This window comes from Podarcis cretensis, assembly GCF_951804945.1.
Source record: "Podarcis cretensis genome assembly, chromosome: 6".
NCBI classification, from domain to species: Eukaryota; Metazoa; Chordata; class Lepidosauria; order Squamata; family Lacertidae; genus Podarcis; species Podarcis cretensis.
In genome coordinates, this window is record NC_137175.1 from 18930167 (window position 1) to 18951958 (window position 21792).

The 21792-nt window shown below is 45.0% G+C and overlaps 1 protein-coding gene across 6 annotated transcripts in view; it reads left to right on the forward strand.

Moving 5' to 3' along the window:
- The window catches only part of NFATC2 (nuclear factor of activated T cells 2), a gene marked incomplete at its 3' end in the record, with an annotated part of 140292 nt that overhangs the window by 65060 nt on the left and 53440 nt on the right, over nucleotides 1-21792 (forward strand). For all 6 annotated transcript variants that reach the window (XM_079979067.1, XM_079979068.1, XM_079979064.1 and 3 more), the window contains exon 6: nucleotides 3255-3395. In XM_079979067.1, the coding sequence (XP_079835193.1) occupies nucleotides 3255-3395 (141 nt within the window). The remainder of the gene's footprint in view (nucleotides 1-3254; nucleotides 3396-21792) is intronic.

A 21792-nucleotide genomic window follows, 5' to 3' on the forward strand; every position in this document is an offset into this window, starting at 1 on the left:
GCTCTCAAAGACAACCTTTAAGCTTGTTTTCTTTTGAATGCTGTAGTTGGGTTTATTTATTTATTGCTAGATATCATTTACTCTTGAGTTTTCAGAACCATAAATCTCCTGTTAGTGATAAATCCAATTATGAACTCATCAGGAACTTGACTGTTTACAAAGAGTGATTAATCATATAAGCCATGTGGAAGAAATAAGCAACTTCTGTGAAAGTAATCTCAATGTATGCTCTTAACTGGCAGCCTTGTGAGCCAGCTGGGTGAATAATAAACTGTGAGCTCCTCGATTTTTAATTTATTTTATTTTTAAAAAAACACCTAAAATTGCATGAATGATTAATTGTGATAAGTGCAAAATTCTGCTTTGAAAAGTACTGTTAGAAGTAATTTTTTAATGATCCAGTGAATGGCTCTTAGAAATCCACAGCCCGCTGAGAATTAATAGACTTACTGCTAGTTTTCTGCAAGTCAGTATACAGGGGAGCAGAGCTCCATAATTTATTTATTTTTTAGATCAGAAGCAATGACATAATTGGCCAGATCTTCAGGGTAACTGATGGACGCATAGTCTCTGGCAAGTGACAGAGGCAATAACAAGGCTTTCAAGTTTCTTTGTGACAGTTTAGCACAGAGGAAGTTGGAGAATGAGAAAAATAATCGAGCAGAGGCTGCATACTTCTTTCCTTTCCTTTGATAGAGTTTCTACTTCATGCTAGCCATTTGTTATGCTTTGTATTGCTGCTGTTTGTTCTCTGTGTGAATCTAATCTATAGAGGGAATGGATATTTTATATTGAAATTTTATGTTGTGAATCTCCCTTGATCTATGGACAAAGGACAGCCAGTATACATCATCACCGTCATAATAGCTGCCTGTATTTTTGGTCTCTCCTTGGGGCTGCCATGATGAACCTCCACTCTTCAAAGTTCACCTCTACATTATTGTTGGTAGAATTTTATCTCTTAAGGTCTAATCTTTGGAAGGCTTCTTCGTGTTCAAACTTATCGAATTGCAGCAAGATTGTTTAGCAGACACAGATGAGTAGGGTAGCTCAGTGGTTGTACAGGTGCCTTGCATGAGGAAGGCTTGATCCCTGGTTTTCCCTGTTAAAAATATCTCAGGCAGCTGGTTTGGAGGACCGCTGAAAGGTGGTGCCGTTCAGAGGAGACAGCCATGGTCTAGACCAGGAGTAGGGAACCTGTGCCCTTCAAGATGTTGTTGAACTCCAAATCCCATCAGCCCTATCCAGAATGGTCAGGAATGATGGGACTTCTTCTCCAGCAATGTTCAGAGGGCCACCAGTTCCCCTCTCCATCTGTAGATGGACCAGTTGTATCAGCTTCCAAACAGAATATGCACCATTTTCACATTAATGTGTGGGGTCAACCCTCAAAATGTATAACCTATTGTAGTTTTTTCATTAGCCACTGAAAGTAGCTTGAAACCCATCAACCCCACTGCTCTGCATACAGCCTAGTCTTCATTTCCTGCCTATGGTTTGGCTTGCTTGCTGCTTCTTCTTTTTTTAAAAAAAGCTCTTTATGAAAAGGTAGGTCACATGACTTGTTAACCGCAAAGGCAAGCCGCATTTTTTACACACCACTATTAATCTGTGAAATGTGGACTGAGTGTTAGTGTGCACAGTGGGAAGACTCCTCATGGCAAAAGTAGCCAGATGTGTTGGACTCCATCTCCCATGAGTCCCAGCCAACACATGGCCAGTGGTCAGGGATGATGAGAGCGGAACCCATAACAGCTGGATGGCATCAAGTTGGCTACTGGAGAGATCATTGTTTAATACAAGCAGGAGGAAATAAAAGATCCACCCACAAGCTGAGAGACTGTGTGAATTGGCTGTCAGGTAAAGGTTAATCACCCTTCAGAATAAATCTTTTCTCTTCACCCGCCACCTCTGCCCACCCCCAAAAGCACAAATAATTAGGATGAAGAGATGTTACACTGCAGAACAAAACCCTCCAGAGGCCTTCAGTGTAGGATGGGACAGATGTGGAGGAGTTTGAATTCAGGTCCTGAACTCCTGGGTCACTTAGTTACCCTAGAGATGTATCTGGACCAGTAAAAGACGGGAGTATTTGATCCTTTCCAGCTGTTGCAGTTGTGGGGGGGGGGGGAGATTTCTCAGATGGCAGCTCTCTTGCATTATTCTGCTTCTGATGACAAGGGAGCTTGGTTATGTGGACGGATGCTGTGTGCTTCTGCTGAGTCTTGTGCATTGATTTAACACATTCTTATGAAACTGTGGTTCCCAGTGCTGAGCTTGGTGTCCCCAAGAAAGCAGGGCAGTTGCTAAGGGAACGGTATGTGCCTCCCCACCACCCCTCCAACTCTGTACTGAATCGGGAGGTAGAATGAGGAGAAGGTTGGAGGTCTTATTGTGTTTTTTTGTGGTGTGTATTTTTGTGTTTTGGTATTGTAAATGGCCCTGTGATCTTTGCATGAAGGAAGGCACAGAAAATAATAATAATAATAATAATAATAATAATAATAATAATAATAATACTTTGCAATTCTTAATTACTGAGGGATGAGAATAGGACAGGAATTTAATTTTGAAGGTCATGGTTCTCATGGGTACACCTAATCATTTGGATTGTTGTGCACAGACATGTTTTGCTTCCAAAATGATTGGCATGGCACCACCATGGTTCCAGTATTAGAGGGAATGGTGCATATGCACACACACACACACACACACACACACGTATGTGTACATAAGCTGGAGGGCAAAGTAATGAGCAATGGACACTTTCCTGCTGCCTAGATGGCTCCAAGGCCTTCATATTTCAGCTTGGAATGAGTTACGCTTCAGTTCTTTTTAAAGGAATTCAGGGCTATCCACTGGAATCCAATCTGCAGGTGGTATATTGAAAGTTCCAGGGTTGTAGAGTACTTGCACTTGAATATTTGGCCAGTGACTTGGAAATAGACATGGGCTGACTCCAGCTCATTCAGCCGAGTTCTCCTTTGTCAGGGACAAGGAGTAAGGCCAGTGCAGCTGAGGCACTGGAGCCAGCTCCTGATTATTTCCATATAAAAATGCTTTGAGTATAAATTTATTTTTCCTCCTCTCTTTTTTCTTGTCAGCCCTAAATTTAGACTCGTGGAGAAGTTCCTTTGGCAGGGAGGGGATGGCAACCGTGACAAAATAGACCTTGTTGGTAGTTTTGAAAGTTCCTAGCAAAAAAGAAAGAAAAGAAAGATCTGGTTTCATTCATGTCTCTGTTTTGTCCACAGCCCAACGCTCTGCTCACGAACTTCCGATGGTCGAGACTCAAGATGTTGACAGTTGCTTAGTATATGGTGGACAACAGATAATCCTGACGGGCCAGAATTTTACTGCAGAATCTAAGGTTATATTCACAGAGAAGACACCAGGTATGCTGTTCGTTGTATTATTTTTCTAATTAGGCTGATCAAGGCGAAACATGTCTTATAGGACTGGGTCCTATGAACGGTCATTCAAACAGGGCCAGCATAACCAGAAATGAATTACTTTATTGGAACACAGCAACGCTTTGATTTCTGACCTGAATCATACCTGACCTCAAAAAACAAAACAAAAATCCTTAGCGTGGACTCATTGTTTTCCCTAGCCAAACATCACACAGGTTCAAACAATGGTGGTGACTAATAAGAATACAGCACATTTCATTCACATGCAATTATAAAGCAGTTAAGGCTGACCCTTAAAGCTCTGACTCATTTTGGAGCTAGTTAGTAATAGCTGCCACCCGCTTTGCAATCTCTCAGGGACCGGCTTCCCCTTCAGAGACGTGCCACAAGCACCTCATGCAATTGGCGCTTTTAACCTTCTTTTGTCATTATTGTTTAAAGCAGCAGCCAGCCATCCCCGGTTGGCTACATTGTAAGCTGGTTCTGAAACTTGCAAGAAAAAGCCTCCAGGGCTGCACAGGAGCAGCTGTTTGGTGGTGGTGGTGGGAGTTGAAAGCCTTATTGTGCCTGTGTTCGCCAGTGTGCATGCACAGAAGTGCACACATAATGGAGGCTGCTGGCTTTCTTGCCTGAATTAGGAGGTCCCTTATAGTATTTGCTTAAGGTGGCTTTGCAAAGGTCCACAAAGTCTGTTAGCCCACAGTAAAGTAGCCTGCCTGCCCATGCATACTCATCTTAGCCATTTGTGGAATACTGAGGGTCAGGGAGGGAGAAATGAGGAAGAAACAGCTCTCATCTGCTTCCCTCTGCTTGGTGCCTTGGAGTTGATTTTTACTCACCACAAGTGACCAGCAGTTTGCAAACATGAATTAATTGAGCTACAAGGCGGAGCTAAGCCTAAGCCTTGCCGCTCAATATGCTGCAATGCCCTGGTCCTTTATGGAACACCACACTATTAAAGCATTACAGAAAGTTCGGTTTGGTTCAGTTTATTGTGTTTTAGCAAACAGCCATTGTTGTTGTTGTTTAGTCGTTTAGTTGTGTCTGACTCTTTGTGACCCCATGGACCAGAGCACGCCAGGCACTCCTGTCTTCCACTGCCTCCCGCAGTTTGGTCAAACTCATGCTGGTAGCTTCGACAACACTGTCCAACCATCTCATCCTCTGTCGTCCCCTTCTCCTTGTGCCCTCAATCTTTCCCAGCATCAGGGTCTTTTCCAGGGAGTCTTCTTTTCTCACGAGGTGGCCAAAGTATTAGAGCCTCAGCTTCATGATCTGTCCTTCCAGTGACCACTCAGGGCTGATTTCCTTCAGAATGGCTAGGTTTGATCTTGCAGTCCACGGGACTCTCAAGAGTCTCCTCCAGCACCATAATTCAAAAGCATCAATTCTTTGGTCAGCCCTCTTTATAGTCCAGCTCTCACTTCCATACATCACTACTGGGGAAAACAACCATTACACACATAAAATAATAACAACCACAATACTGCTACTAATTGTGGTTTACATTTCTACTCTCTGACCTTTAGAAAATAAATCATTTCCTATACCCCCTTTAAGTTTCGTTACATGAATTTGTAGAGCCTTAGCAAGAAAATAGGATGTTCTAAAGGATATATGCGTCTCTGCATCAGACAACAGAAAGCAGGGCTTTGCAGGAGATGGCCTTCCCTTCTGCGATCTTAACAGTGGGTGGATGTAGTTGTTTCTAAGATAAAGAGGGCATTCAAGGAGTACATGAGTTGCGACTTCTATTGACATAGAGTTGCAGCCACAAACTCTGTCCTCCTTAGAATCTCCTTTATGTCAGCCCGTCCAATCTTCTCATGGAAGGATGTTTAGTCTTGCCGGCATATAGGCTACCCTCTTTTTAACATCTACCAGATAGCTTGGCAGGGATTAATACAGTGGTACCTTGGGTTACATACGCTTCAGGTTACATACACTTCAGGTTACAGACTCCGCTAACCCAGAAATAGTACCTCGGGTTAAGAACTTTGCTTCAGGATGAGAACAGAAATCGTGCTCCAGCGGCTAAAGTGGTGCTTCAGGTTAAGAACAGTTTCAGGTTAAGAACAAACCTCCGGAACGAATAACCACTTCAGGTTACAGACTCCGCTAACCCAGAAATAGTACCTCGGGTTAAGAACTTTGCTTCAGGATGAGAACAGAAATCGTGCTCCATTAGCTAAAGTGGTGCTTCAGGTTAAGAACAGTTTCAGGTTAAGAACAAACCTCCGGAACGAATTCAGTACTTAACCCAAGGTACCACTGTACAATGAAATGAAGGGAGCATACAATTTATTAGATTGACAAGTCTTGATCTCAGCAGTCCATGATTGCCTCTTGGTACCTCTCAGCCTTTGGAGTGTTAGTTCTTTAAAAAGGTAAAGGTAAAGGTACCCCTGCCCGTACGGGCCAGTCGTGTCCGACTCTAGGGTTGTGCGCCCATCTCACTTAAGAGGCCGGGGGCCAGCGCTGTCCGGAGACACTTCCGTGTCACGTGGCCAGCGTGACGAAGCTGCTCTGGCGAGCCAGCACCAGCGCAGCACACGGAAACGCCGTTTACCTTCCCGCTATAACGCGGTACCTATTTATCTACTTTCACTTAGGGGTGCTTTCGAACTGCTAGGTGGGCAGGAGCTGGGACCGAAGGACGGGAGCTCACTCCACCGCGGGGATTTGAACCGCCGACCATGCGATCGGCAAGTCCTAGGCACTGAGGTTTTACCCACAGCGCCACCCGCGTTATAGCGGGTATTAGTTTTTTAGCTCTCTCAAAATCCTGCATCACAGAAACAGAAAGATGTGCTGCTGCTGCTGCTGCTGAAGAAGCAATATACTACAGGCATCAACCATTTCACATGGGGGGTTCCATGCCTAGCCCCCATGTGCATCAGCAGAACGTGTTCCACTCCATTCCATCTCCATTCCTCCCTCTTCCAGGTCCAAAAGGACCTGCACGTCAGCATCCACACATCAATTGGATGCACCCATAATGATCACCTCCTGTACTCAACGCCAGTTTTTGGAGAGCAGCAGCAGGATATGGCAGTTGCCTTCAAGCCCTTCTTGTGTGCTTCCTGAAGGCTTCTGACTGATGATCTAGCAGGGCTCTTCTTATGCTCTTAGGGATGCCTTCTCAAGTGGTGTCCTTCACATCATCCAGAGTAACCATCCTTAAGATGCAGCCAGTCCTTTAGGCACTTCTGTATCTTTGTGTTCAGAAAAGAATGTGTCATGACCTACCCACCACCCTTCTCCTTCACCAGACTAGATGCATAATATGAGGTGTGTCTTGTTTGCAAACCCCGGCGGCAGAAGGATGTCCTTTATACTTGGAAGCACCATTTTCAAACATCTTACAATTGGAGGTCCTGCACAGGTGGAGCACTTAATGCTAGTTCATTCAAATACAGGCAGATTTAGAGCTGTCCATGGCAACTTTTCTTAACAGCACAGTTTGACTTAGCTTGCATGTTTCCTACCAGAATGCTGATGAGCAGCTCTGAGGGCAAGCAAAGCCACAAGAAACCCACTGTGAGTGGATTGTGCATCCTCCTTCTCGGTGACACTGTCACTGCTAATTTCCTCTTTCAGATGGCTGAGGCTAAGAAAAGACCCACATTTTTTATGAAAGAAAGAAGAAAGTATGCCAGCACTTGGAGGGGAAAGCATGCTTGCTTATCTCTCCATTTCACTCTGATGACTCATGGGGACATGTACACCCTAGCTGTACTTTCACTCATCACAAGACCAGACCAGCCTCGCTGCTTAGTTAACACTAAGAAAAAAGAAAAAAAGCAGTGATTATGATGTGGGCAGTGGTCTTATATACTGCAAAGTCCTCTGGGGGATGCTGCATATTTTTGAACGAAGTACATTGCATGCCTTGCAGCCTCGCTCCCCAAGGGTCAGGCCACTATTACCAGAGCTAGGCTGCACAATTTACCCTTGATTGTGAATTCAAGTTATAGCCCCTTATAGGATTGTATGTTAATTTATGTGGGAGGAAGTAAAGAGGTGAATGTGGGAATACTGCAGGTGTGAGGATCAATGCTTGCTGCTTCCCTCTGGTGACCCAGAATATTATTGAGAATAAACAGGGCTGGCATTAGTACTCAGCATTGCCAGGCATCCGGGCAGGGCCCCAGCAGCCCAGCAAGAGCTGTGGTGGCATCTGGATCTTGGAACTCCCCATGCTCATTATTCAGAGTGACCTCATTGCTCTAGGGAAGTGGCAGCCCACAAAGACCTAGAATGGTGTTGCATCAGAGGCATGATGGGCAGTGCCGGATTTACGTATAAGCTAAACAAGCTATAGCTTAGGGCCTCACTCTCTTGGGGGCCCCAAAAAAATTAAAGGAAAAAAACCTGGATGCACATTTCCAAAATAAAAAAACAAATAAAATAAAACCTACATAAAGCAACAGTGTAGGCTCCTATTTGTTATGTGGAAATGGCTTTAGATACCTATTAGGTCCATAAATTAACATATATATTCAACACACACAAAAACAGTGAAAATTTGTTGTTGACAAAGGACAGCTGGACATATAAAGGGCCTCATTACCTTCAGTAGCTTAGGGCTTCATCAAACCTAAATCTGGCCCTGATGATGGGCAATCACAATGGTAGGCAGTTTGCAGCTACAGAAGTATCTCAGTTTTTGAACGTCTCCGTTGACGAACATTTTGGTTTTCGAACGCCGTAAACCTGGAAGTAAATGCTTCAGTTTTCAAACATGCCTCGAAAGTCAAACATGCCACATGGCTTCTGCTGAGTGCAAGATCCTGAGGCCTAGCTGTCAGCTATTGAGTTTTCGGTTTTCGAAGGTTTCAGAACTCAAACAGTCTTCCGGAACAGATTATGTTCAAAAACAAAGGTACCACTGTGCTTGGCACATCTGACAGCACTGATCCTCTGTTGCAAGCAGGTTAGCCAACCAAAAGATCCACCAGTTTAGACACAGCAGAGAACACTGTGCTGGCATGGGTCTCAAACCTGGAGCCAGCCTTGAGAACTGAGTCTTCTCCTATCTGCACAGTTCTATCCTGGGTTTTGTTTCTTGGACTCACAGGAAAGTGACAGAGCATTGCCAACAGGCTTCTGTGTAAGTGGATAGCTTAGTTACAGAAAAGTCATATGGGTAGTGAAAATCTCAAATGAATTCAATCTTCATTCCACACCACATTGATGTTGAGAGTTGATGCAGTGCCCCTAGCTAAGAGGGTGAGCTTTGCAAGTCCATAGTCAGAATCTCAGCTCAGCCTTAAATTTACTGGGTGACCACAGGCAGTCCATTATCTTTCAATATCAACCCTCTTCCTTGTCCTCTGTAATGGGGGATAATGTCTGTCTGTCTTATAGGTTGTGGAGTGGGTGCATGTGCAGTGTTTTGAACATGGGATGGAGAGTTTTTCCTCATCTCCTTGCCTCTCCCTCTCTACACCCTATGCTCGAATCATTGCTTCAAGCAAAGCTTAAGGCCTGGCCAAGACTGAACTTCCAAACTCAGCCCCTGTTCCCTCATACCAGACACAGCCCCCAAGCCATGAAAAAGGAAAATCAAAGGCAACAAGCAGTGAATGCCTTTGATGGTGCAGATATGTGTCCATAAGTCCATAAGTCCATATATGGAACCTCTGGAAGTTTCTCCTAGGTCACTTCTAAATTTATCAGAAAAGTATAATTTCTAAGTTCTGAGTGCCTACTGGAGCAGAGAGAGCGAGAAAAAGTTAGGTTATCCTTCCACATCATAGGGACCTAAAACCTGAAAGTGCAGTAGGTTCTCAGTTTGCCATATATCAATCTTGCGCCTTGAAAATAACTGACCCTTGCTGTGTTGACTTGACCACACTACATATTAATGAGATCAGCAAGCAGCTTATAAAAAGACACAGTCATTCTAAGCCTGGCACAGGAAATGATGGAAGGAAGTGAACTCTGGGGGACTGGGAGTTTGCAAGCTGGAGAACTAGCAGCCACTGAATAAAGCAATTGTTTTCAGGAGACCTGTGTGTGCACTGCACATGTAGCATGTTTATTTATGCCCATCTGCAAATGATGCATAGTGTGTTGAGTTGCACATTGCGCACTTAAACAAATGTTGCAATGATTTAGCTGCTTACCCGCTCCTCCAGGTGGGTGGATGGGAGTAACAATTGCTTCTGGGGAAGTGTAACCCTTTTGGCCATGTCTGGATTCCTAAGTTACTGCATCAGCTCTCAAATACCGTGTGCTGTGGAGTCATTTGTCATTTTCGCTAACCGGTGATACTTTAGTTAACTACTGTGTCTATTTATATAGAAGCCAGTTTCCATTGTTCAGTCACACTCCTGCTTGACCAAGAAAGAAAACCCAGGATAGGCCTGTATAATAAATAGGATAGCTCTGAATGACTGGGGATAAGTATGGCTTTCACACCAGCGACACCCCTGGTGCACTCAAATATGTGAATGCTGGCCATTCACTTTTCTATGGAAGAGTAGAGAGCTGCATTTAAAGAGACTGCCCTCTATGCCTGTCCTCTTTCCATGTGAACAAGCTGCATGACCCTCAGTGTGGTGCAAGGTTCTGTTCTGAATGCACGGGCACGCACGCACGCACGCGCACACACACACACACACACACACACAGATGTGCAGGAACAGTACCTGCCACAATGAGTGGCCTGGCAAGCTGCAGTGTAGTCATAGAATCATAGAATTGCAGAGTTGGAAGGAATTCAGAAAGTAAAGAACTGTGGATTCTTCATTTGTCTGCTATAGCCAGTGTGGTGTAGTGGTTAAGAGCGGTAGTCTCGTAATCTGGGTTCGCGTCTCCGCTCCTCCACATGCAGCTGCTGGGTGACCTTGGGCCAGTCACACTTCTCTGAAGTCTCTCAGCCCCACTCACCTCACAGAGTGTTTGTTGTGGGGGAGGAAGGGAAAGGAGAATGTTAGCTGCTTTGAGACTCCTTCGGGTAGTGATAAAGCAGGATATTAAATCCAAATTCTTCTTCTTCTATATATAAACAATATTCACTTAGTCCAGTCCAATATAATAACACCCAATAAAGCCACTTTCTGTGAACAAACTTTATCTTCAAACCTCAATTCCAAATATCATAATTTCTTTTTCATGCAGGGCTCTTCTTAGGTTCTTACAACAGCTTTCCTTAACTAATATTTTCATATCTGCCCTATTCTTTTGACACTTTAGTTTGTTTTGACTTTGTATTTGTAAACTGTTGCGACGCGCTTTGAGATCTCATTGTGGAGGGTGGGAAAGGGTGGGTAATTATTTCAATAATAATAATTGATCATTATGCACAATCTTCCCTCATCTCTGTCGACATCATGGACCAGTGCAGGGCTTAATGAAATGCTCTGCATGTTCTGGACTACAGGGATTAGAAGTGCTAAAACAGCATTTCTGGTCCCTATATTTATGACTGTCTGGATCTGCTCCCAGATCCGCTATATTCCAGGGCATGGCAGAACGATGGAGCTCTGGTATGTGGGGGCGAGGAGAATAATAAGGCAATGGAGGAACATGTAGACTCTCTTTCCAAGGTCAGACATACAATGCTATCATCACCGTGGATAGATATGCAACGCCGTGACACTAGGCAGCATGAGATTTATTTATTTTTTACCTTTTCGTTGTGGCCTCTAGTGTACTTGGCAGCAAGGAAAAGCTTTCCTGTAATGCAGCCAGCAAGTGTCAGAAGGAGAACGGGGGAATCCCAGAAAAATATTGCAAAACTTTGGGGGAGGGGGGTCATATTATGAAGACAAACATATTTTTTTAAAAAAAAGAGTGGCCGTGGAAACTGTGTTGCCATAGCTGAAAGAGAATCACTGAGACAGGGTGGAATCCAGTGTTTTGGAAGGTCTCCCCGCATGACACATGGTTTTGGAATCTTGCAGCTGGTAAGCAAGCCCTCATTAACAAAGGCAGCTACTACTGGCCTAGATTCCCTGGCTAGCTTTCCACTATGGGGGCGCCTAGAAACAAGCCTGTCTGTGATTACCCAGCTTTGCAACGTGTTTGCTTAAAGACAATGATTGCTTTTTAATTCATTTGTCTTGGAACGGACAAAAGGCAGAGGCAGGGAGAGGGACCATCTTCTATCACCTGTTGAAAGTTAATTGATCACATTAAAAAACCTGGCACAAGGACTGGAATTCCCTCTTCTCCCACTTAGTCATCCCATCCTGGCATGACTCATTTTATTACACGGAGGCTCCCAGTGGTTTTATTTTGAGTGGAGCTTTTGTTTCGTGAAGTGTTGGTGCATTTTATTCTTTAGATTTTCGCTAAGTATATTTCCATGAATTGGCAAAAAGACATTAGTCAAAAGCAATGCTGGAACTGCATTGGCCCCTGCTGTTTCACTACTCAGCTACTGTTGTTATGTTTCGTGGTGGCTTTAGCTGAATTTTTCAAACAACTGGCCGAGGGAGGAAGCGCCTTTAAACTCGTTCTCTTGGTACAAAATGTCAGTTTTGGGGCTGGGCTACAACTTGGATGACTAACGCCCCTGGCCCTTTCCCAACCAGATCTTGACATACATCTTTGGCCTCCATGAATCATCTTTGACTTCTCTCTCAGCGAAATTAAAGCATTGGCCACAGCTCAACATCAGACCAGCTTAATTGGCTATAATGGGCCAGTCTCTTGACCTACATGAATCAAACAAGCCCACCTCAGGACCCAGTCCTTCTGAAGAAATAAAACAGTCTGTTGGCTCACCAACATCAAATTCTTTTAAGCTGCAGTAGCTTCTCTAAAGTTACAGAGTTACTTCTTGTAGGGCAAGAAAGAAGGGGAACATAAGAACTGCTATGCTGGATCAAATCAAAATTCTGTGCAATCCAGAACTCCTGCCTTCCACAGCCACCACTCTCGGAAATGTGAGAATCAGAGCATGATGGATATGAACAACTCTGTTCATACATCATGGATGGCTAATTGCACCTAACTGGTGACTCTGGGTAGAGATTCACTTCTTTATATGAACTGAAAGATGCAACCACATTCTTAGTAGTGGTGCCCACCCTATGGAAGGCCCTCCCATCAGATGTCAATGAAATAAACAACTATCTGACTTTTAGAAGACATCTGAAGGCAGCCCTGTTCAGGGAAATTTTTAATGTTTGATGTTTTATTGCTTCTTCTTCTTCTTCTTCTTCTTCTTCTTCTTCTTCTTCTTCTTCTTCTTGTTGTTGTTGTTTCGAGCCGCCCAGAGTGGCTGGGGAAACCCAGCCAGATGGGTGGGGTATAAATAAATTATTATTATTATTATTATTATTATTATTATTATTATTATTATTATCCAGCCTGTTCAGTGGGGCCTGGATAAGGCTTGCAATGAAGGCGAACGTCAGAATGAACTGTGCACCCGAGGGACTGATTTTGTATAAGGCTCATAAGAAAGTTGCCTTGCACTGAGTCAGACCATTAGGTCAGACCAAATTCTGTAATTCCTGCTGATGTGACTCAGAGGAATTTCATCAGCTGCAGTTGACATTTCTCCCTCAAAGATGACCGAAGTCTTGCTCACACTTTGTGGTACCACGCTGTCGCCCTGATCCTAAACCCCCATATAGTTTCACAGGTATTTGTGTGTGTGGAATTGTGTGTCCAAAATTACCCAGGTTTCACTGTGGAAATGCCTTCAAGTTGTGGAGCAAAAGTACTGATGCATTTGGAGAGTAGCTAAGGTATGTTTCTAGATGAGTTAAGGCCAGCTCTGAAATCTGGTGGCAAAACAGCTGGTCCGCCCTTCCCCATCTCTACTACTGCTCTGCAAAATACTTCATAGTCTGTTACTGTTACCTTTGCAAAAGCTATGTTCACCATTACTCCCATTTCATGGATGAGGAACTGAGGCCAAGAAGATGGGCCTCAAGCCAGTTTAACTAAACACCAGTTGGGAGCCTTGCCCCAGTGGCTTCTGTGAGAGGTGGATTGTACCCATAGCAAATTTTGGTCCAGGGCCATAAAGGAAGACTCTGACAGAGGTGGGACTTCGATCCAGATTGGTCTCCCTCATTGAGGCTCCGATTTGTATTGTTTGGAGCAGATGGGCTATTGGAAGCTGCAAGCAGACAGCTCCTCCACAATGCGTTCAGTAAACGTTACTTACTTTGGACATTTCATTTGACAGCCTGTCAAGTCTCTGCTGTGAAAACCTCAGAGTGAGCTTGTGAGAAATGCAACGAGAATTTCCCAAACCTCTCAGTCCATCTCTCATGCCAGCTCAGCTAAGCTGCGGCAGAACCTACGTTTTTACTGCCATTTCACAAACCCGTAGTAATGAGTAAGGGACCGTGAGCAATGTGTACAGGCTCGGCGGACCCTTTATTTGGCTAATTAAGCCAAACAACTCTGAGGGTACTGTAGCAGATCAAGCAGGATTTACCTAATGCAGACTGACATCTTGACTTCCCCCAGAGTTTGGCACAAAACTTGTGGTCCGATCACAGCTCGGGATAGACGGGATAGAATTACACTTTTTCTTAAAAACTCCTTTCTTTCTGTAGAGAGTTGCTGACACCATCAGATCTGGTGCTGGAGCTTAATTTCATATTAAGTCTCCCAGTGCCAAAAGACGTTGCTATACTGTAGTATGGAGTTAGAAGTGTTGCCCAACAAAGGCTGGCTTGACGTGTACTTAGTGTGCCACAGTCTGATTTTTTGGGTAGGTATAATGGTTCTCACCACACTTACAAGTGTGCCTTGTGTGTTCCAAGTATATATTCCAGTAATGAACATCTGAAAGACAGACATGAGCCCCATGCATACCAAAACCCAGGGGCTTTTAGGGCATATCCATACCACAAACCTACAATGGGTTTAGAACACATTCGTCCACCAGTTATATCTATATTCTACTTTTTAGCTAAGATTTGTTCTTAAGAGTGGCTTGCAATTAAAATCCACACAAAGGACACAATCAAAACATTTCTACATAATTCATAAGATCCAAAATAAAGATACAAAAAATCAGCAATGGTAACCCTCTAAACAATACCCAAGCCCAAGAGTCTGTTCAGCAGCTTCAGCTTTTGTAGTTGGAGTCAGTCTGGGTTCTGCCAGGTGGGGAAAGGCCTGCAAGTGAGGGAGAAGTTCTACTAGGATTTATAGCTAAGGTGAATATATCATTGTTATATTGGCTGTCATATAGTGGTACTGATTTTTCTGTTAGCCAATTTGGGTTTCCTTTTGGGAAAGAAAAGCAGGTTATACATGGAACGAAAGGTCCCAGCCCACACAAGCATCCCATTTGCTTATTTTATACCAGTCTGATGTCATTTGTTTATTTCAACTTTTTGTACCCAAATTTTCCCCCAGTCCCTCAGGGTGGCTCGCATCACCACTTAAATTTACAACAGTTACAACATCCCACTTTCTACATGCAGTAGAACCAAGCAAACTAATTAGTCAGCCATATACCTTGAAACAAAATCTGAACGGCAGCAAAATAAGAACCAAAGAACAGGAGTTTCTAGACAAACCTCTTTGGAGGAAAGGGCACAAGGAATTGCCTTATACTAAGTCAGGCCACTGATCTGCGCAGCTCAGTACTGTTTGTACTGACAGTAGTTCTCTGGGGTTTCAGAGGTAGAATCTTTCCTGGAAATGCTTGGGACTGAACCCAGCACCTTCTGCATGCAAAGCAGATGCTGTACCACTGAGCTGTGGCCCTTCCCCAAAGGGGAACTACAGAAAGGGGTTCTTAATAATATTAATAATAATAAATTTTTATTTATATCCCGCCCTCCCCAGCCGAAGCCGGGCTCAGAGCGGCTAGCAACATTAAAATGATACAACATTCTAAAATCATTTCATTATAAAATCAATTCAGATCAGATTAATGGCAACCATTGGGCTAGAGTTCTGTAAGGATTGCCAAAGGAGGGGGTCAGGCTGTGCCCTGACCAAAGGCTTGGTGGAACAGCTCTGTCTTGCAGGCCCCGCAGAAAGATGGCAAGTCCGGCAGGGCCCTAGTCTCTTGTGACAGAGCGTTCCACCAGATTGGAGCCACAGCCGAAAAAGCCCTGGCTCTGGTTGAGGCCAGCCTAACCTCTCTGTGACTCGGGATCACCAAGATGTTTTTGTTTGAAGACAGTAAAGTCCTCTGTGGGACATACCAGGAGAGGCGGTCCCGTAGGTACGAGTGTCCTGATCCTGTACCCCACCGGGAACCAGTGTAGCTGGTATAGCATCAGGTGAATGCGAACCCACAGCGAGGACCCTGTAAGGAGTCTCGCCGCGGCATTCTGCACCCGCTGGAGTTTCTGGGTCAGTCTCAAGGGCAGCCCCACGTAGAGCGAGTTACAATAATCCAGTCTGGAGGTGACCGTCGCGTGGATCACAGTGGCTAGGTCAGGGCGAGAGAGGTAAGGAGCCAACTGCTTAGTTTGGCAGAGATGAAAAAATGCCGCCTTTGTTATAGCTGCAGTCTGCACCTCCATGGAAAGGAGCCTCTTCTCCTTTGTATTAACAATTGGTGTTCTCATAGCTACTCCCCACCCCCAAGAATCCTAGCAATTGCATTGTGATGAGAGTGCTGAGAATTCTGTTAGAGGTTACTTGCCTCCGTCCTTACAGAGTTACAGTTCCCTGGGAAGAAGGAACGGCTCTTAAACCAATTTGTCTATTATGTGCAAGTCAGCCTTAGGTTTTGTAACAGATAAATCCTAGCTACCGTATTTTTCGCCCTATAGGACGCACTTTTTCCCCTCCAAAAATGAAGGGGAAATGCGTGTGCGTCCTATGGGGCGAATGCAGGCTTTTGCTGACGCCTGGAGAGCGAGAGGGGTCGGTGCGCACCGACCCCTCTCGCTCTCCAGGCTTCAGGAGAGCCGCAGCGCCAGTCCCACAAGGGCGGGGGACAGCGGGGAGGCGGAACGCCGCCCTCCCGCTGTCTCCCAATGTGGTTTGGAGGCTGACGGCGGGGAGACGCGTGCTTCTCCCGGCCGCCAGCCCCGCAAGCTCTGGGGACAGCTGGGAGGCACAGCGCGTCCTCCCGCTGTCCCCGGACCTGATCTGCAGGCGGGCGGCGGGGAGAAGAGCGCTTCTCCCCGCTGCCTGCTCCGCAAGCTCTGGGGACAGCTGGGAGGCACAGCGCGTCCTCCCGCTGTCCCCGGACCTGATCTGCAGGCGGGCGGCGGGGAGAAGAGCGCTTCTCCCCGCTGCCTGCTCCGCAAGCTCCGGGGACAGCTGGGAGGCGCAGCGTGTCCTTCCGCTGTCCCCGGACCTGATCTGCAGGCGGGCGGCGGGGAGAAGAGCGCTTCTCCCTGCTGCCTGCCCCGCAAGCGCCTGGGATAGTTGGGAGGCGCAGCGCGTCCTCCCTCTGTCCCCGGACCTGGTCTGCAGGCGGGCGGCGGGGAGAGGAGCGCTTCTCCCCGCTGCCGGCCCCACAAGTGCCTGGGGGGGAAATAAAAATTTTTTCCTTTGTTTCCCCCCCAAAAAACTTGGTGCGTCCTATGGGCCGGTGCGTCCTATGGGGCGAAAAATAGGGTACTTTGTCGATGATGTATTATATCAGCAAAAATTGCTTTGCAAGAATATGTTAGGGAGAATTGCTTACCAAAACGTGTGTATTAGGAGAAATTGAATTTTCACGAGGACTTTCTTAAAAAACCATTCCACAAACTGATTCGGAAGCGTGGAGACTGCCTTGGAATGGGTTTAGATCAGTGTTTCCCATACTTGGGTCTCCAGCTGTTTTTGAACTACTCTTCCCATCATCCGTGACCACTGGTCCTGCTAGCTAGGGATGATGAGAGTTGCAGTCCCCATCTGGAGACCCATGTTTTGGAAACACCGGTCTAAGTAAACCATGTCGTCCAAGAATGCCTACAGCTATCTCACTGTGACCCTCTCTACCACCTTCCTTAGGAAGGAGACGCCTGCAGTTGGTCAGTACTTAGTCCAAACAAAAGGGCCCAGGGCCAGTTTCTTTAGGAGTGACCATATCACCACCTCTTCCAAGGGGACAGGGGCCACGTTCTTATGCAGTGAAGCATTGCCCGTGCTCTAGAAACAACCAGTCAGACCCCCTCTGTTGATAAGCCAAGAGTGACAGGCATCAAGAGAGCACATGGTCAGGTGTATAGCCACAAGCCCTTTGTCCACATCATCAGGCTGCAGAAACTGATTCCACAGCACAGTCACAGACTGTGGTACTGGGTACTTCGGTTATAGCTGCAAAAACTACAAGTAAAGCTGAGAGTTTTACAGAAAAGGAAACAGAAGAAACCAAGCTGGGGAATGTAGGAAAGTCCTGATCAGTGACACCCAAAGGATAACTCTTTAGGCTCCTTTCACATAGATTTCAAATGTGGGTGAGTTTGTAGTAAGGGTGCAAAGCCTCATCCCATTGCCCAGAGAAACTTTGTGTTCAGCAAATTTGTATCCCACCTTAAACAGAGGTTGCTAAGTGGCTCACATGACAATATAATAATCTGAATAATCTGAAACAGGCAGCTGCCTATTAGCAATGCCAGAATTTTAAACCACTGCATAAAACTGTTCTTTAAAAAATCACCCCATTTCCTTCCAAGCAGCAGTTTAGTAGTAGCCAGAAGAAAAAAATGTAACACCACATTTTAGCAACAACAGAAACAGAATTTGCTTCTTAAATTCATAGGTCCCAATTCATATAATCCTTTAAATGTCAAAAGGTTAAATGGGGCCTGGAAGTTAATTGAATAAATAACATAAGACACATTTTTTTTTAAAAAAATGTAATAAACAATATCTGAAATATTAAGCACTAAATTCACACCTATTTCACTTTCCCCTGCCTAGCAGCTGCTGCTTCACAACAAACAATAGGTGACAGGGTGGCCATTTTGCTCTCTCTCCCAGCAAAACAACACTGATTTCTTAAATTTATTCTAGCCTCGTCTATTTTGCCATAAACTCACAGCAGTGCTAATATTCAGAGATGTTAAGGGAAAAGCAAATATTGACTATCTAAAATTAGGACTTGTACACTCAAGATTATAAAAGCAAAGCAGCAAGCCAGATGGAACATTGTATTTAAGCAGAAAGGTCAGTACAATTGCTGTGGGGTGTTTACTTTTTATATGAGGGTACCATATTTGAAGAAGCAGATTTGTCCCAGGCAACAAATTTGCTAGGGAAACATTTGCCGGCTGCATTCATTGATGCATCCGTGTAGAATTATCTGCCATTATCATTAGAAGCTCGTACCATAAATCAATGAAAATATCATCAATTAAGGGCTGTGTGTGTCATTCCATAAACCAATGAAAACCTCGTCCATTGTGTATGTGTGTGGGGGGAGTGTCATTTCACCTATCTTGATCATACACCTCCTGTGGACTTTGGGGTTAATCTAAACGTCATCTGGTTATGCTCAACATTTTTGATTCACAAGGTTTTATTAGTGCCATCCCAGGGGCTTGGTCACTAAATGAAATCTAATGTTTCTGTGGCTTTAGAATGATTCACTGGTCTCTTGAGAACTGAATCTGATTTTGCAGGCGGTGCCTGGTTGGTGTTAGATCTGTGCTTGTGACTACGTTTGTAAGGCTGTGTTCACATTCTGCAGACTAAAGTTGCAACGAGGTGGTAAATTTATTTGCAAGGTTTAAAACACACAGAGGGAGTAGTATTTAAAAACTGAATCTTCTGCCTGTAGCCTGAAGTGGTTCCATCCAGTCTCATTTCAGGATTATATCACGTTATTGTAGGGCATGTGTCATTCAGGACAACTCCTTCCCAGAATACCACTTCTCCCTCTTCCTTCCAACTACTCCTCATGCTTTTCTGTAAAGCATGTGGGATAATCACCTCTTAGTTCCCCATCTCCAATTAAAATGCAGCAGCATTTGGTTGCCGTTCCTTTTTTTTTTACCCTTGCTTCGGCTATCTTGGGCACTGTTGAAATGTAGAATGCAAACTCCTTGGGGGCAGAGACCTGTCCTACACACACACACACACACACACACACACACACACCCGTTCATGTTTACTATGTGAAACCTTGTCCATAGGTGCATTATAAAGCAATAATAATTGTCACATGCAGAAGGAGAATAAATTATGCAAAGCAAGTAAGTGCAAGCAAACGTTGCAGAATTTTCAGCACATGGGTTGCAGAATTCAGCTACAAGTAATGTCGGCACAGAGTTATGCTATTATCGCCATCATCATCCTGGGTTTAAATGTCTGCCCGATGTTTAGTCTGTTGTGTTGCTGTCTAGGTCACCTTGACTTAGCTGAATGTGTGCGGCAACACTGTAATTAACCTGTTTCAAAAGCTAACTGTTCACTTGGGATGAGCAGCTGCTGTGCTTGCCCTGGGTGGTTTGGTAGCAATGCAGCAAAACATTATTAAAATTTGGAAACCTTACATACTGGCTGACTTCAGAAACAATGGAGTACTTTGTGCCTGCGGGGAACCCCCTGTTAGGAAGGGCCGGGGTGTAAACTGCAGTCACAACGGGGGTAGTCCCAGAGGTCCTTCTGACTCATACACATCTGAGTCATCACTCTTCTGCCTCCCCCTTCCCTCCCTTCTCCACCAATCCCAAGGGGCAATGATTATACTCCAGGCTTTCAACAATACTGAAATGACTTGCATGTTTCTTCTTTTGAATTGGTCGTTCCGGCTCATCAAACTAGACCTGTTTTCCGTACCACTCTCTAGAAAACACCCATACTGATTTCATGTTATCCAGAGTCAGCCCTGAAACCTTTTGCCAGCTTGACTCAGAGAGGATCCCCTCAGTTCCATAAATACCTTTGTGACACCTGTCAGGTGCTGCTTGCCTCCTAAGCTATCCTGCAGGGACTGGAGAAATTGCAGGTACTTGACGTCATCCCACAGAGCAACAATTAAAGTTACAGAAGTATCAGCTAATGAGTCCATCCTGTCAAAGCCATTCCCACCCCCCAAAGCGGTGCACTGCAACACTGTCTCCCTGTGGCTCTCTTGCCTCTCCCTGCTTCAGGGCAAACTCCTGCCTCACTATTTTCTTTCTCCAAATTCTTAGAAACAGCAGAGGTGGTAGTAAAGTTGTATCTGGGCTGCACCGCTTCAGAACTGCAGGTGAATGTCTGCATGAATGCTCACGCACACAAATAATTATTTGCCCATAGAAAATTAGCGTAAATAGGGAGGCGGCCAGGCGGCCAGGCTGAACTTTTCCTCCCAGGTGCCTTTTTTAAAAAAAATAGGGAATTTTGTCTCGTATGGTCAGGCAATGTCCCATCTGCAGCCTGAAGTGATTCAGTGCAGAAACGAATTAATTGTTTCTGGCACAGCCTTTTTTGAAGCAAGTTTCTAATCTGGGAATAGAAACCTGTTTCTGAGAACTAGCTCCTCGTTGTCGCGGTTGAGAAGTAAGCGTGCATAACTATGGATGCTTATAGATCCACGTCTGCCAGATTCCATCTCAGATACTGAAGTTCCGCTTCACCAGATGAAGATAAATTTACTAGTGCTGTGATGCAAGCACTGACCTCATCAGAGGCGAGTCTTTTACTCTGACGGAGCAGGAGGCGTTCTGGTTGTACTGGGGCTTCTGTGATGGGGTCCTCCAAGCCAGAGGACATCAATGTGACATCCTCAGGCCGGAGGGACACTGGTGCCACAGGCTCTTCTGACCGATGTCTTTCTGAAGTTGGCCCTTCATGCACTTCCGCTTCTGGCGCATGAGTTCTCAATCTGATGCCCTGAAGGAGGAAGAACAGTGCTTTCTCTACCCACTATGGTCCTAACAACCCCCTCTCCCAGCACCCATTAGGCCTAGAAGGCAATCTCCCATAGCCACTGATGGAGGCCTACCTTTCAGCTTGAACAGTCACCACAGAAAAGACAGTCTTCATTGGAACAGCGGCAGAGATGGAAAGGACTAACCCCACATATCATGCGCTGCAGTCCTGGCAAATACCAGCCTATCCCTGTGGTAGCTATTCATAGTTTATTTTTTTTAAAATCACACAACTGTGGCACATCAGGAGACATGTTTAGCATCCCATCTCGTTTGGCCCTTAGTCTCTTGTATAAACATATAATTTCCAGAATTTGAGAATCAGCACAGCCTGACAGAAAATGCTAGACTTGGACCTAGAAGTTGCCAGCTGAAATCATTGTTTAGCCATAGACTTATCCTAAATCCAGCACTGTGCAGTTTAATTGTGCTGTTTAATATCAATTTGTCCATTTGCCTTAACTTGAAATTTAAATTATTTCCAACAGCACACAGTCTTACAGTTCACTGTTCAATGCCTGATGCCTGCTACCTTAAAGCATGGTTGCATTTTATGGTTTTTTCCCTTCCATTGTTAAGCAACCTACATATGCAATCATGCATTACTTATACGTTGAATATTTCGTCTGGTTGGG